Raw genomic sequence first — 13664 nt, forward strand, 5'->3', positions numbered from 1 at the left:
GGAGAGAAATTCAGGAGAATGGTCAGCCAATTAAGCCACATCAGGGATGGACAAAGACTCTCAATTTGCACGTTAGTTAGTGTGTCTATCAGTGGATAGGCAGTGCCTGGTGAAGAAAGACTCTGAAATCACATCTAGGCTCCATGGAAACAATCACTGCGATTGATTAGCTAGGCCTGTGATAATAGATAGCTAGATAGCGGGTTGGAGGTTGACAGCATGCAAGCCACAAATTCGCTCTTTCTTCTAAACAATCCTGGGAGCAGCTGTCAAAAATAATGCCCTATAAATGTTCACCCAGTGACCTAGTTTCTCAAGTACATGTCCGGCACATGGCTTCTTGCATTTTCATCAGATAAAGAGATGTAAGAAGCTACAAAGACAATTCAACTGAATAAGGCTTCACCTGAGAAGCTTCCAAATATTATGTTCCCATGTCTTATATCTTGTAATTTGACTTCAGAGAAGAAAGGTTATTTATTTATTTTGCTATGTCACATACTTTTGAATTCTGAGCTCTGTTAAGGGCTGGTCTCTAGTTATAATCTCTTCCTAAAACAATGCCATGCAAACTTTCTTGTCCATAGCACACTGAGGAGATGAAATACTCAAATCCTACCTGTTTCCACTTCCCAGTGGAAAAATACTTAGGAAATAAATACTTGGAAAGAAACATTTATGAATCACTAATTATTTTGATAAAATAAGATTAGCCTATTAACATGTTCTTATGAGAAGATACCTTATAAAAAAAAAAATTATAGACATCAAAATAAACCAAAAATATTACTTACCTTGTGAATATGTTGCACAGGTTCGCAATGTCACTATATAAGTATTAGCATGTAAGCAAATTTTAAGAAATTTATATGTTTTTTAGCAAGAAGGACATAGATGAATTATTTCTGAATCACAATACAGGAATATCATTAGTCTTCAGCTAATTCAAAATAAGCCAATACGCATCATTACACACTACAGGGTTAAACCAAACAGCCCACAGCAAATTTAATTGATAATGAAAAGACTAAACCAACACTAATTTATAATTAAAAAGCAAGGACCACAGCAATCGAAAATCACTAACAACTCAAGACAACACTCGTGATACACAATAACAAATTATCCTTCCCCAAATTGCGCAAATTCTAATTATTTGCACACAGGCACTTTATAACGTTTTGAAGAGCTGGCAGCCAGATTTCTTAGTTGAATACTGCAATTAAGGAAGCTCAGTTAACCCTAGTTACATGCTGTTTTCAGTAGAATGATAACTCAGTTGGTTTATTGATAAGTAACTTTTATTCATATACAAAATGAATGCACATGAAATCTTAAATCATTCACCCAAAAGAAAAACAACAACAATAATTTCTTGAGTTTCGAGACCAATTTTTAGTGGGCTGCAGACTACATTTTGAGAATTTTAATAAAGTATTAAATTAAGGTTTTAAATAGGCATCACTATGCAGCCTGATGTTCCCCTCCGTTTTATTACATTTAGAGATTACTATTTCTCCCAAAACTTAATCTAAAGGAAAAATAATTGATTTTTAGCTAAGATTCAAACAAGACCTCTGATGAGGCCATTGACTGCGTTTTATAAAAGCTCCCAGCTTACCAGAGCCCCAGTGATGCCCTTAGTGCATAAAGGAGGCTCAGAGACCCAGCATTCTAGCAAGCTGGGTGTAATTCAGGATAGGACTAACTGTGGGCATAATTTTAAAGCAGGCCAAAACAGATGTGCACAGAGCTTCCCCTTCTGTTCCCACTGCCCTCATAAAGGAATTTGATAAATACATAAGGAATCGTGTACTTTTGGGGCTAGAAGATAATCTTGTCTGAGGTTACCCATTGACAGCCTAGAGGCAGGATACAGTCCTTAGTCAAGTTTTGTTTGATCCACCTGACATTTAAAACACAACAAAATGACACATAAAATTCTAGCTTTCTAGGCTGCCTCAGAATATCACATGATCTGGCCACATTGAGCCCAGGATATACTGTGCCCTCTAGACAATGCATACGCTCTTTGCCACCATCTTCAGCATTCCCTAATGTCTAGCCCCAGGTTGGCTCAACCATTTTTGCTACCTGCCTGGTCCGTGAAGGCATTTGCTTTGTCCACCTAAGACATAATCTACAGATCTTCAAAGTTTTAGTGGAAGAGTTTTTAAATATGTAAAGGTAATTTTATACATTGAATCTTGCTCTATCAAATGGATAAAACTGATGAATAAGCTCCTTGGGAGCTTTAAATCCTCATTATTTGGTAGAAAATAACTTTACTGTTCACGGAACACATGGATCACCTCCTTGGGGCTACTATGCTCAATATAAAATTTCTTGATTCCTTCCAATCCTCTCATCTGAAGCCTTGTAATTTGAGAACTTACGTGAGCCCTTCTGACTCCTGCCCAGGTGCTCTTTCTTTATTTCTACTAAAAAAGGTTTAAAGTAGTGCTTTTCCACTGGTATTTGCATTTTTTAAAGGGTATAAAGTTCTTTCTTGACTGAAGTCCAGTTGATCAACAAATACATATATTGAATTAAAAAAAAACCCGTTGCCGTTGAGTTGATTCTGACTCATGGCAACTTCATTTGTTACAAAGTAGAACTGTTCCATAGGGCTTTCTTGGCTGTAGTCTTTATGAAAGCAATCACCAGGCCTTTCTTCTGCAGTGCTGCTAGATAGGTTCAAACCACTAACCTTTAGGTTAGCAGTCCAGCACATACCACTTGTACCACCATATATATATGGCATTTTATTGTTGTCGTTAGGTGCTATCAAGTTGATTTTGACTCATAGTGACTCCCTGTGACAGAGCAGAACTTCCCCATAGGGTTTTCTAGGCTGTAATCCTTATGGGAGCAGATCACCAGGTCTTTCTCCCTTAAAGCCGCTGAGTGGGTTTGAACCGCCAACCTTTTGATTATTGAGTAGGAAGTATGACCTGCTGGCCTGCTGACTTTAATCCAGAATATGCTATTAATTTCAAGAGCTCTGAAGTGCCTACCCAGCCTACCCTCCCCACCCCCAGATTGTGTGATAGTTCATGGAAACCTGGGAACATCCTATATTTACTTCAAAGCATATGACCCGATCAGTCCATTCTCCATGCACGTGACTGGGAAATCAAGTAAATTCTTTGCAGGTATACAGACTCAGTCAGCTTGGATTTATTGTTGGGTCAAATAGAAGCATGCCTAGAAGAGAAGATCTAGTAAAGAAGCAGTAAAGGTAGATGGAGGTAACTCTATCAGTTAGAACAATGGCCACGGCTGAGAATTTGGGGTTCTGAGGCAGTAGATCTTCCTACCTCCCAGAGTCAGGGTGAGGTTTGACTAGACTCCTTCCTCGGATGGAGAAAAGTTCTCCTTAATGAGTTAGCAGGCTGCTCAGCATTTCTATCCATCTTCTGAGAGACAATCACTATGATAATATCATTTCTCTTTTCTTTCTCTGAACCTTTATTACATAAAGTCAGGGAAGGAGGAAGAAATAAGTGGGCCAATAGGGTTCCCTAAGTGCTATGAGGACATTATCTTTGCAGAATTAAGTTAGTTTATACAAATTGTTAGCAAAATAATTCATCTCTTTCCTCCAATGAAAGGAAAAAAAAAAAAGTCTTGACTGGTGTTATTTTCTCTCTACTAGAAAGAAGTAGAATTTTTCTCTTTAAAATGTGGAAAGTGAAAGGCCTTCCCCTCTTTGCTAAAGTGAAGCTTTCCTTTTCTTTCAGCCTCTCAAGACTGGGCCTGTAATATTTTCTAGGCCTATAAGAAAAAGTTCATACTGTGACTGAAAACCTCAGGGATTTAATCTTCGCCTACATTTGTAACTACATCCTCTGGATTATTTTGATTAACAGAATAGCTGTCAGAATAGAGTCAAATATCTAAGCAAAAATATTACACAGATACACACATATACATGTCATACTGACAACTGAATGTCTATATCCCTCTTCATTTTAGATATCCCCAGATTACGCACACACACACACACACACACACACATCCATATATGCACACACAGCATTCACACACAAATAATACCAAATAAGGGCGGCTTGAAGATTCCACCAAAACATTCATTCCTTCTTTCCTTAGTAATTTAACAAGTATTTTTTGGGCACCTAAACACATTCCTAGAAAACCAAAGTCACAAGGAAAATACTAGCCCAGAGGACTAAAGGACCACATGAACCACAGCCTCTACCACCCTGAGCCCCAAAGAACTGGATGGTGTCCTGCTATCACCACTGACAGCTCGGACAGGGATCACAACAGAGAGTCCCAGACAGAGCGGAAGAAAAATGTAGAACAAAATTGAAATCTTAAAAAAAAGGGCAGACTTATTGGTTTGACAGAGGCTGGAGCGACCCCCCAAGACTACAGCCCCTGGACACCCTGCTAACTCAAAACTGAAGCCACGCCTGAAGCCCAACTTTTCATACAAAGATTAAGAAAAAAAAAAAAAAATTGTTGTAGAGTCCATAACAACTCATAGCAACCCTATAGGACAGAGTAGAACTGCTTCATAGGGTTTCCAAGGAGCAGCTGGTGGATTCGAACTGCTGACCTTTTGGTTAGCAACCATAGCACACCTTTCTCTTAACCACTATGCCATCAGGGCTCCATACAGAGATTAGACAGGCCTATAAAACAAAGAATAACACTATGCAAGGAATGTGCTTCTTAGTTCAGTCAAATATACGAGACCAAATGGACAACTCCTGCCCAAAAGCAAGAGAAGAAGGCAGTAAAGGACAGGAAACAGGATGAATGGGCATGGGGAACCCAGGACGGAAAGGGGGAGAGTGCTGTCACATTGCGAGGATTGCAACTGATATCGCAAAACAATTTGTGTATAAATTATTGAATGAAAAATTAATTTGCACTATAAACTTTCACCTAAAGCACAATAAAACTTAAAATAAATAAACCCATTGTCAGTGAGTCAATTCTGACTCACAGTGACCCTATGGGACAGAGTAGAACTGCCCCATAGGATTTCCAAAGTTGTAATCTTTACAGGCGCAGAATGCTTTCTCCCTTGGAGCGTCTAGTGGGTTTGAACTGCTGACCTCTGGGTTAGCAGCCACGTGGTTAACAACTGGCCAGCACCTACTATGTGTCAAGTACCATACTAGAGGTAAAAAATGAACAGCACACGATCCCACTTGGCTCACACTTCTCAACTTGAGTGATATTAATTAAAAAAAAAAATTTTATTATTTTATTTTTTATAGGTACTGTAAATGTTGCCCAAATAAAAAACATTTGGAAAATTTCAGTTAAACAAAATCAGATTTCTTGCCTGCAGGCTTTTCCAGACCTCTCGTGCACTTACATGCATGGCAGAGCTTCCCCAACACTGTTCTCCAAGGAGCATCTTAGGGGCCAGTGTTTTGTTAACTGGGATTTGGGAAATGCTGAACTAGACAGTTACTGGATTAAGGCCCTTGGAAGAAAATGGGCCCCATGATATCACCTATACTCCTCTCCTTTTCCTTAAACTGGAAACATAATTGGATATCGTTCTAATTTTACTGTTAAAACTATGGCTAAGGTTTTAACCTTTTTATTAAAAAGCAATATATGCTCATACTAAACATAGATCCAAATACAGAATTATAGGAAGTAAAATACAAAAGTCATCCCAATCCTCTCACCAGATGTAACTACCACTGTAAAGAAGGTGATTATATTCTTTCTGGCATTTTTCATGCATGTGAAAATCACATTTTTTTTTCTCCAAAATTATTTTGAAGCAGAGTATTCCATTACTTATTTTCTTCGCTCAGCAATTTACCATGGGTGTTTTTCCACACCAGTACATACAAGCATATCTTACTCTTTGCAACAGATACAGGCAGTTCCCTGGGTTACGGACAATTTGTATTTGCCCTTTAATGTTATGAAAATTTGCCTTCACTTTGAAACAACTGAACCAACCCCTACTTGCCACAAATTCTTTGTCAAAATCACCTACACTCAGGGCACGTGCAGTTTTTAAGTCATTGAAAAGCAGGACTTCAAACCGGTTCGTCCTGGGGTTTCAACCTTGCTGAGAATTTGCACATCTAACAAGTTCCCTGCTGAGAATTTGCATTTCCACCCCAGATATACTGAATCAGAGTTTACATTTTAACAAGCTCCTCAGGTGATTCTTATGCATAACTTCTGGGAACTTGTCAGTTCCTGTTCTGACTTACCTACAAATTCAACTGAAAGACTTAAAGACACAGTTAGGAACCAATCTTTTTTGTAACACCAGGATTGCTTGTACATCGAATCCCACTGTGAGGGTATACAATGATTTATTTTACCAATCCCCTCTTGATGGAAATGTACATCCTCTCTAATTTTTTGCCATTAAAACAGTGTTACAATGACCGTATTTTAGTATACATCTTTTTGCACTTGACCATTCCCTTGGATAAACATTCAGAAATGGAATTATTGTATCAAAGATTTGAACATTTTACATTTTGGGAGACATTGCTTTCAAAAAATGGTGTTCCGATTTATATACTCCCACTTGGAGATTTTTTAGAGTTCAAAATTGAAAGAGTTTAAAAAAAGAAAGAGCTTAAATTGTCATTGTTAATGAGATTTAAGAAAGCAGCAATGGAAGGCTAATGTTCATTTGTGCTACTTCTAAATATTTTCATTAGCAGTGAGGTATAACATCTATTTTCCAGTTCTTAACTATTAATTTAAGCGATATGCTTGAGCTAACATTAGTAACAGCCTATATAGCATTATAGTAATTCTCTTACAGGCTCATGAGATCAACAGGAAATATTTGGTTGCATCTCTACTTGGCTTTGAAATTTTAGAGTCTTAGCAAATGCCCATAGCTGCATTCTGGCTCGGAAACTAGGTCAATATCATCAATCAGACGATCAATGGATTATCACTAGCACCAGTTTACACGCAAATAACAACCTGTCTGCTCTAATCCTGAGCCCAATTCACTACACTTAGTAGCCTAGCACTGGTGTGCATTCTTAAAAAGCCAGTATGCAATCACTATTTTTCTCACTATTCCTTTTATATTACATAAAGAGCTCTTTATTGGAATGTACCATGGTGTTCTAATGTATATTCCTCAAGAACCTTTCAATAAAGTACTACTGAACAGTAAAATAAAAATAAGTGTAAGGCACACAAGAAAGCTTTTTAATATTTTAACAAAAAATATCATCCTTTAAAATGAATGGTGACATTCTGTGTGTAATATAAGTAAGCCATAAATGAATACTGCTAACATGCATAGTTTGCTTAATAGAGCTTTAAATCAGGCCAAGTATAAATTACATAGACAACTCTCTTCAGAGTAATCTTTTTATATATCATTTCCATATACTCCTGTCAATAAAACAGCAGTGACTCAAAAATAAATGATTCATTAGGTACTTATAACTTCTTGTCTCATGTCATTTATCTACATAATTTTAAATCACTAAAGAATTCCAAGGATCTTCACTCTCTAAAGTATTTTGCAATGATTCATATTTTATTAAGTTTTCAAGGACACCACCACCTCCCCCCACAGACACTCAAAATTAAGCAAGCATTGGAATTGCTATCATAATTCATATATCCATGATGGGGGAGGGGGCTTGAGACTAATCCTAAATGAGAAAGTTACATTTACCAAACCATTCATCCTTTCTTACCTGTTACACAAAAACTGGCGACTATAAAATATTGAACCTGTCTATTTTAATTATCTGAAACAATGGAACATCATCTTGGCTTTTTCATTTTCTTGTCTCTTTTAAATTACGTGCCTTTGCCCTAGCTTTACTATCAAAAAAAAAAAAGGAGGCACAAGTATTCTTCAAGTTGTTAGGATAATTTCTACACCATTCCCCAAATAAAAATGTGACTTAGCCAAATATTAAATTACTGAAATTACAAATCTGTTAATCTATAGCAGATTTTAGTTTTGTGATTTTAAAACCCACTTTCTTTTGATTGACTGCTTTAATCTCCCTTAACTAGTGGGTAACTGAAAATAAATGGCGCGTTCCTAATACTATAAATATGAAAAATAGGAAGTACTTAGGGACTGCAGGCGAATACATTAAAATCAGTCCGTTTTCTTGTTAGCATATTCTCATTCTGTTTGTGTACATACCCACTGTATTGAGAAGACAGATCACAAATTCACAGCCCCACAAAAACCTGCTCCTGGTTTCGTGTTCTGACAGTGGAAATTGGCCCAAATCTCTAACCATTTCCCCTGAAGGCCTCTGGCTGGCGGTGCCATCCAGGTGCGGCACAGCCTGAACGAGGGGAACATTGCGTCAAATTCTACTCATCTGTCAGTGGAGTGGATTATTTCTTGAGAGACTGAAATTGGCTGCTCGGGACCCAAGCCCCATCAATCTTCCTCATGCAGGGGCCGGCAAGGGGGTGGGCAAGCGTTCCTAAGCAGGGGAGGAGGCAGCTGTAAAGCCTTCACTCTCCCGCCATTCAGGGCTCTGAGTGAAAGATTTGTCATTTTTCACATTTCCCGGATACTTGGTATGCACGCGGTGTTCGCCTGCTCCTGCTTTCTGAAAGAGGCGATTTTTCAAGCTTAGGCAAATATGGCAAAACCCAGGGTCTGCCTGTGTCTCATTTTTTCTCATCATGTCACTTGTTTTAACCAATTTGAGAAAATGAGATTATGGGTTTTTTTCCTTTTTGCTCATTTATCCAGCTATTTATTTATTTATTTGCTCATTTAGGGGTGGATTGTCACAGATAACTGGCCCTGATTTCTCTCTTTTTCATACACATTTCATTAGTGTCCCTGAAGATTTAAGACCCACAAAGGAAAACATCCAAACTCTCATCCCAAAAGGCATATATTTAACCTTAAAATCAAAACAGAAGATTGTGTTAAGGAGTCTGACTGCAGCAATCTAGATTATTGCTGTGACCAAGATCTATCACTTTAATCTCTGCCACTGTAGTTGAAAAAGCCAGAAAGTTGAATACATGCATTACAAAGAACCATCGGACATTCAGTTTAATATCATTTTAATCTTTCCGCATCTAGACAGGGGTATGTATAGCTTCTTCATGTCATCAATGAAGCAGAAATGGGTCTCAGATGTATAAGCACTTGGGGTTAAAACTGGTTTCTGTGCTGCGGTTTCTTGAGGTACAGATGGACCACGCTATGGTGATAATAAGCAATTTCTAAAGGTAGGCAATGGAGAAAACAAACATTGAGTTTAATTTCAGTCAAACTCTATTGACCTATTTCTCAGCTGAAAGTTATGTTTTAATAATAAGTCTTATCTTGATATATAGGCACAATTTTACTCATTACATGTAATGTAGCCAGAACCCCTCACCAAAAAGCATATATTAACTAACTCTAAAGGATCACTATCATTCGGAATGGACTCAACAGCAACAGGTTAATAGAGACCATAGATGTTAAACCTCATTGCAAGTGGCGCTCTATTTCTTGCTTATATGCGGAGGGGGTAAAATAAGACACATATACCATTTGATGGTATATTCTAGTCATGTACAACATAGTTTACAAAAACAACAGCAACATAAAACAGTTTTTATGCTGGGTATGCGGCTTATTAGCTCTGTGAACAGCAAAAATTTACGCACTCAACCTCCACAATACACAAGTGTGTGGTCTATTAGGTGGGGATGTCGGTAACTGCTGATATTTATGAAGAAATTTACAGTTTACAAGGCACTTCCATCAATGTTATTTTATTTGCAGGACCGCAATATCCCCAGATGGGGAATAGGATTAAGAGAAGTGAAGTGACTTGCTCAAGGTCATGTCACTAACGTTAGGTGACACAGAGGGTGGCCAGACTCAGGTCTTCTGACCCCAGTCCCGGCCTCTTTGGTTCCTCCTTCACTGCACACCACCATTCACCTGTCTGCCCCGTCCACCTCTCAAAATGGATTTGCCGTTCCAATCCGCCCATATATTGACATAACTTGAAAGATTTTCACAATCTTTGTGTAGGGCTCACACCTCCTCACACAGGCTAGCTGGCATGATTATTCTGTGCATTATAGCCTCCTGTGGGCATGGGTTCTGGCTATGAAATCAGACGGGGCCGGCGTGGTCTCAGACTAGTCATCCAACCCCTCCGAGCTTCAGTTTTCTGGGCAAAAAGGGGGAAATCACACCCACCTGTTACAAGGATTAAGTCAGACAACGTGAATGAACCCTGAAAGCAGTGTCTGAAACACTCAAAATTAAGAGTAGTTTTTATTACGAATTCTTATTGTTGAGTATTACGATGAATGCACATTTCCTGCGTTATTCTTATGGCTATTTTTTTATGTAACAAGCCAAAGACGTTTTTACCAGAACCGAGAGGTGACTGGTTGGAGGTAACGTTGGAATCTCAAGATTAACGTTGGTTTTTCCTCCGCCTGGGCACTGAAGCCGCCGAATCTGGCGGTTCTCACTCCAGGCAGAGGACGCTCGGTGCACACACACAAGCGCTCAGCAGCAGCAGCTGAACGGTTCCCGTGCCCACCTGCAGGGGCACCAGCGCCCCCTCGCCAGCCCTCCCCGATCCAAGGCGTGGGCAAGGAGGGCGACAGGGCCGGGAGGCAGTCGCCAGCCGCAGCCCCAGCTCAGGCCGCCCCCCAGCCCCCCAGCCCCGAGCCGGGACGGCCGAGTCAGCGACCAGCAGGCGGGCGCGCTCCCTGCAGCGGGCGCGGCGCGGCGCGGAGGACCCCGGCTGCGCCCGCGCTCTTCCGGCCCGGCCCCCAGCCTGGAAGCAGAGCCCGGGAGGGGTTTCTGGAGGGCTGTGCGGAAGAGCTCGCAGCGGCGGGTGCCCCGGCTGGCTGCCGAGCCGGGAAAGGCCAAGGCGCGGACGCTGGACTGCGCAGCGCAGGAAGGCCCGCGGCTGGGAGGCAGCCAGGAGGGGCTTTGGAGAGGGACATGGAGAGCTAGGAGTACCTGAGAAGTAGGATCTGGAGCGTGGGCGCAACCGGTCCCCAAGAGTCCTGACTTGGTGGCCGGGGGTCGGGGGGTGGGGGCGTGTGTGTTGGGGACGGCAGGAACGGACGAAGATGGGGGTGGAGTAAAAAAGATGCAAAGGCGGAAGCTAACCAGAAAATGGAAGGAAATCTTTCCGAGAAGGGAAGGTAGGGACCATCGTGCTGGGGGACAGTAATGAACAAGCTGGCGAGGAGAGAAAAATCCAGACTGAAGAGTGAGGCCATACGCTTTGACGGCAAGGTCAAGAAAGCAAGATGCGTGCGGGACTCAAAATTTAATACAAAAAAAAAAAACAGGGGAGAAAATCAAGCTAAAGCGAACTTGTCACCGAAACTGTCAAGAGGAATAAATAAATAAACGCCACCAAGCATACTGGAAGAACAAAACGTGAAGTGAGGAAGGAAATGAAGCAAATTAAACCAGACAAGAAATAGTAAGTTACTTTTTAATTTTTTTCCATTGACAACTTTTTTCCAAAGTTTTGCGCCTCTCACCCCCACAGAATCCATGACCACATCCAAACAGGTCTGCAGCATCTATGCTAGGCACAGAGGCACCCCGGGGATATACACAAACTTTTTTTGTCAACTGCAAAGATCATATTCTGTCCTCCCCCACCTCACCCCCCAAATATTCTGGAGTCTTGAAAGTTAACCCATCTTTGCAGAATATTTTGCTACTGGCCAAAGCATCCAAAAACAAATGAGTTCTACTTCTCAAGGTGTGTTTCTGGGAGCTGGGGAGACTCTTAGTGAAAAACCACCTCTTCCTAGAAGTTAATAGAGATACATCCGAAGCATTCTGGCATCCCCACTGCCCCCAAAGCATCCAGCCAACAATATGTCTTGGAATTCAAAGGCAAGCTGCCCACATTATAAGCTCTTTTTATCACCTGCATTCAACCATCTGTTAGAGACAAAGGTGAGACTGGAGGAGGCTGCAGGAGAGCCAGCTCCTGACTTACCTGGTCTGTGCAGGTGGTGCTGCTGGAAAGTGTGTTGCAGGGATCCCTGGCAGAGCAGCATTGCACAAGCACTTATCCACAAATACAGGACCCAGGACATCGCAGAGACCATTGCCATTCTCTAAAGAGAACATTAGACAGGAAGGATCAGGCCCGGCTTCTAGCCCCCAGCTCAGCCAGTCCTGCTGAAGAAGGAAGGGAGGTCTCAGACGTCATGTTCCTTTGCTACTTTGCTGGCTAGAATTAATAGTCCAGCAGAGGTCATGCCGTGAAGTGGGATTGAGGGGCACACTCTCTAGAAGATCATAAATTAATTTTAGAAATTCTGCAAAACAAAACTCTAAGGATTGCCAAAATACAAAAATAAAGTTTTTGACTATCAGGTAGTTTGAAATATTACCTGATAGTCTCAAATGCTGACTAAAAATCCCTCTTTACACAATGATCTTTGAACTATAGGGATCCCAGGCATTGAAAAGCTGCCTTCTCCTGTTCTTATTCTAACTTCATTGCAAGTCTGACATAAGCCTGGGAGGAAAGAGTGGGTTCTTTCTTTTTTAAATTCGACAGTCATGAATTTTTAATCACAATGCTGTCTTCTAAACTAAGTAATCATTTCTCAGAGGCATGGTGTAATCCCCTGATAGAGCCAGTCTTTCTGGCCGGACTTAAGATCAGAAGGAATTGTCTTCAGCCAGAATCAGTTTGAGTGGCAAGATCTGTGCTTCTACTACAGAGCAAGCCATAATTGACAAGATTTCTTTTCTTCCTAAGATTCCATTGTGCCATTTGTTGTAGACTGTTGATGAATATGCATATACAGGGTGGTACATGGATTTTTGGATAAGCAGATACCTTTTCTCAGGCACCGAAACTTTGACAGTCTTATCTACACCTACAACGGCTTTAGGAGCTACAAGGCTCAACTGCGCTACGTATTGTCCAATTTCTCCAACAGCACCTTAGGCTGCATCTCAGATGGCCAGATGAATCAAACTGGAGGCAGCTTCCTTATTCATCCGGTGATACGGAAGCGTTTTCTATGCAAGAACCCAGTTAACTATAGGCTTTTTTCTTAGGGAAAGAGGGCTTTGGAACCAAGATTGTTTCTGTCTCTTCTTTTCCACTGTTGATTCCGACCCTTCAAGAATTTCAACTGTACATTTCAAATCTGTTAGTGACCTCCCAGTATGGCTCCTTTATTCATGGAAATTGGTGCTCTTTCACTGACATGACGTTCTGAAAGCAAGAATATGCATTATATATATATATATATATATCTTTTATATATATATTTGTGCACATAACAGGATAATTTATGGGTTTTAGGAGAGAGATGCAGTCTTTGAGAAGGGTTTTTAGGACTTTAATAGACAAATGGTGACAGCTATAATTATGGGCAAAGTAGGAAAACATTATTTTCAACACCATGGTGCCATTCATGCCCCAGTCTGTGATTCAGACGGGCCATTCACTTTGTAATTAGTTTCACTGCCCACTGTTTACTTCTGTATACCACATACTCTGCCTCACTGTTTTGAGAACTATCAGTATAACTTGCATGCATTCTCTTCAGTGGAGATAACAGCAACACCCCTCCTGTGAATCCTACAATGAAGTGCATTTTGGGGCCATTTTTTAGAATACCCTGCAAATTATAGGAAGACAAAAAACAAAGGTGACTGTGGCATGCAT

The 13664-nt window shown here is 40.6% G+C and overlaps 1 protein-coding gene across 1 annotated transcript in view; it reads right to left on the minus strand.

Moving 5' to 3' along the window:
- The window catches only part of TAFA1 (TAFA chemokine like family member 1), a 612819-nt gene extending 600727 nt beyond the window's left edge, over window positions 1–12092 (minus strand). The window contains exon 1 of the mRNA XM_064275023.1: window positions 11970–12092. Within this exon, the coding sequence (XP_064131093.1) occupies window positions 11970–12087 (118 nt within the window). The 5' untranslated portion in view covers window positions 12088–12092. The remainder of the gene's footprint in view (window positions 1–11969) is intronic.
- Window positions 12093–13664: the final 1572 nt, after the last annotated feature.

The sequence above is a fragment of the Loxodonta africana genome, chromosome 22 (genome assembly GCF_030014295.1).
Source record: "Loxodonta africana isolate mLoxAfr1 chromosome 22, mLoxAfr1.hap2, whole genome shotgun sequence".
Taxonomy (NCBI): domain Eukaryota; kingdom Metazoa; phylum Chordata; class Mammalia; order Proboscidea; family Elephantidae; genus Loxodonta; species Loxodonta africana.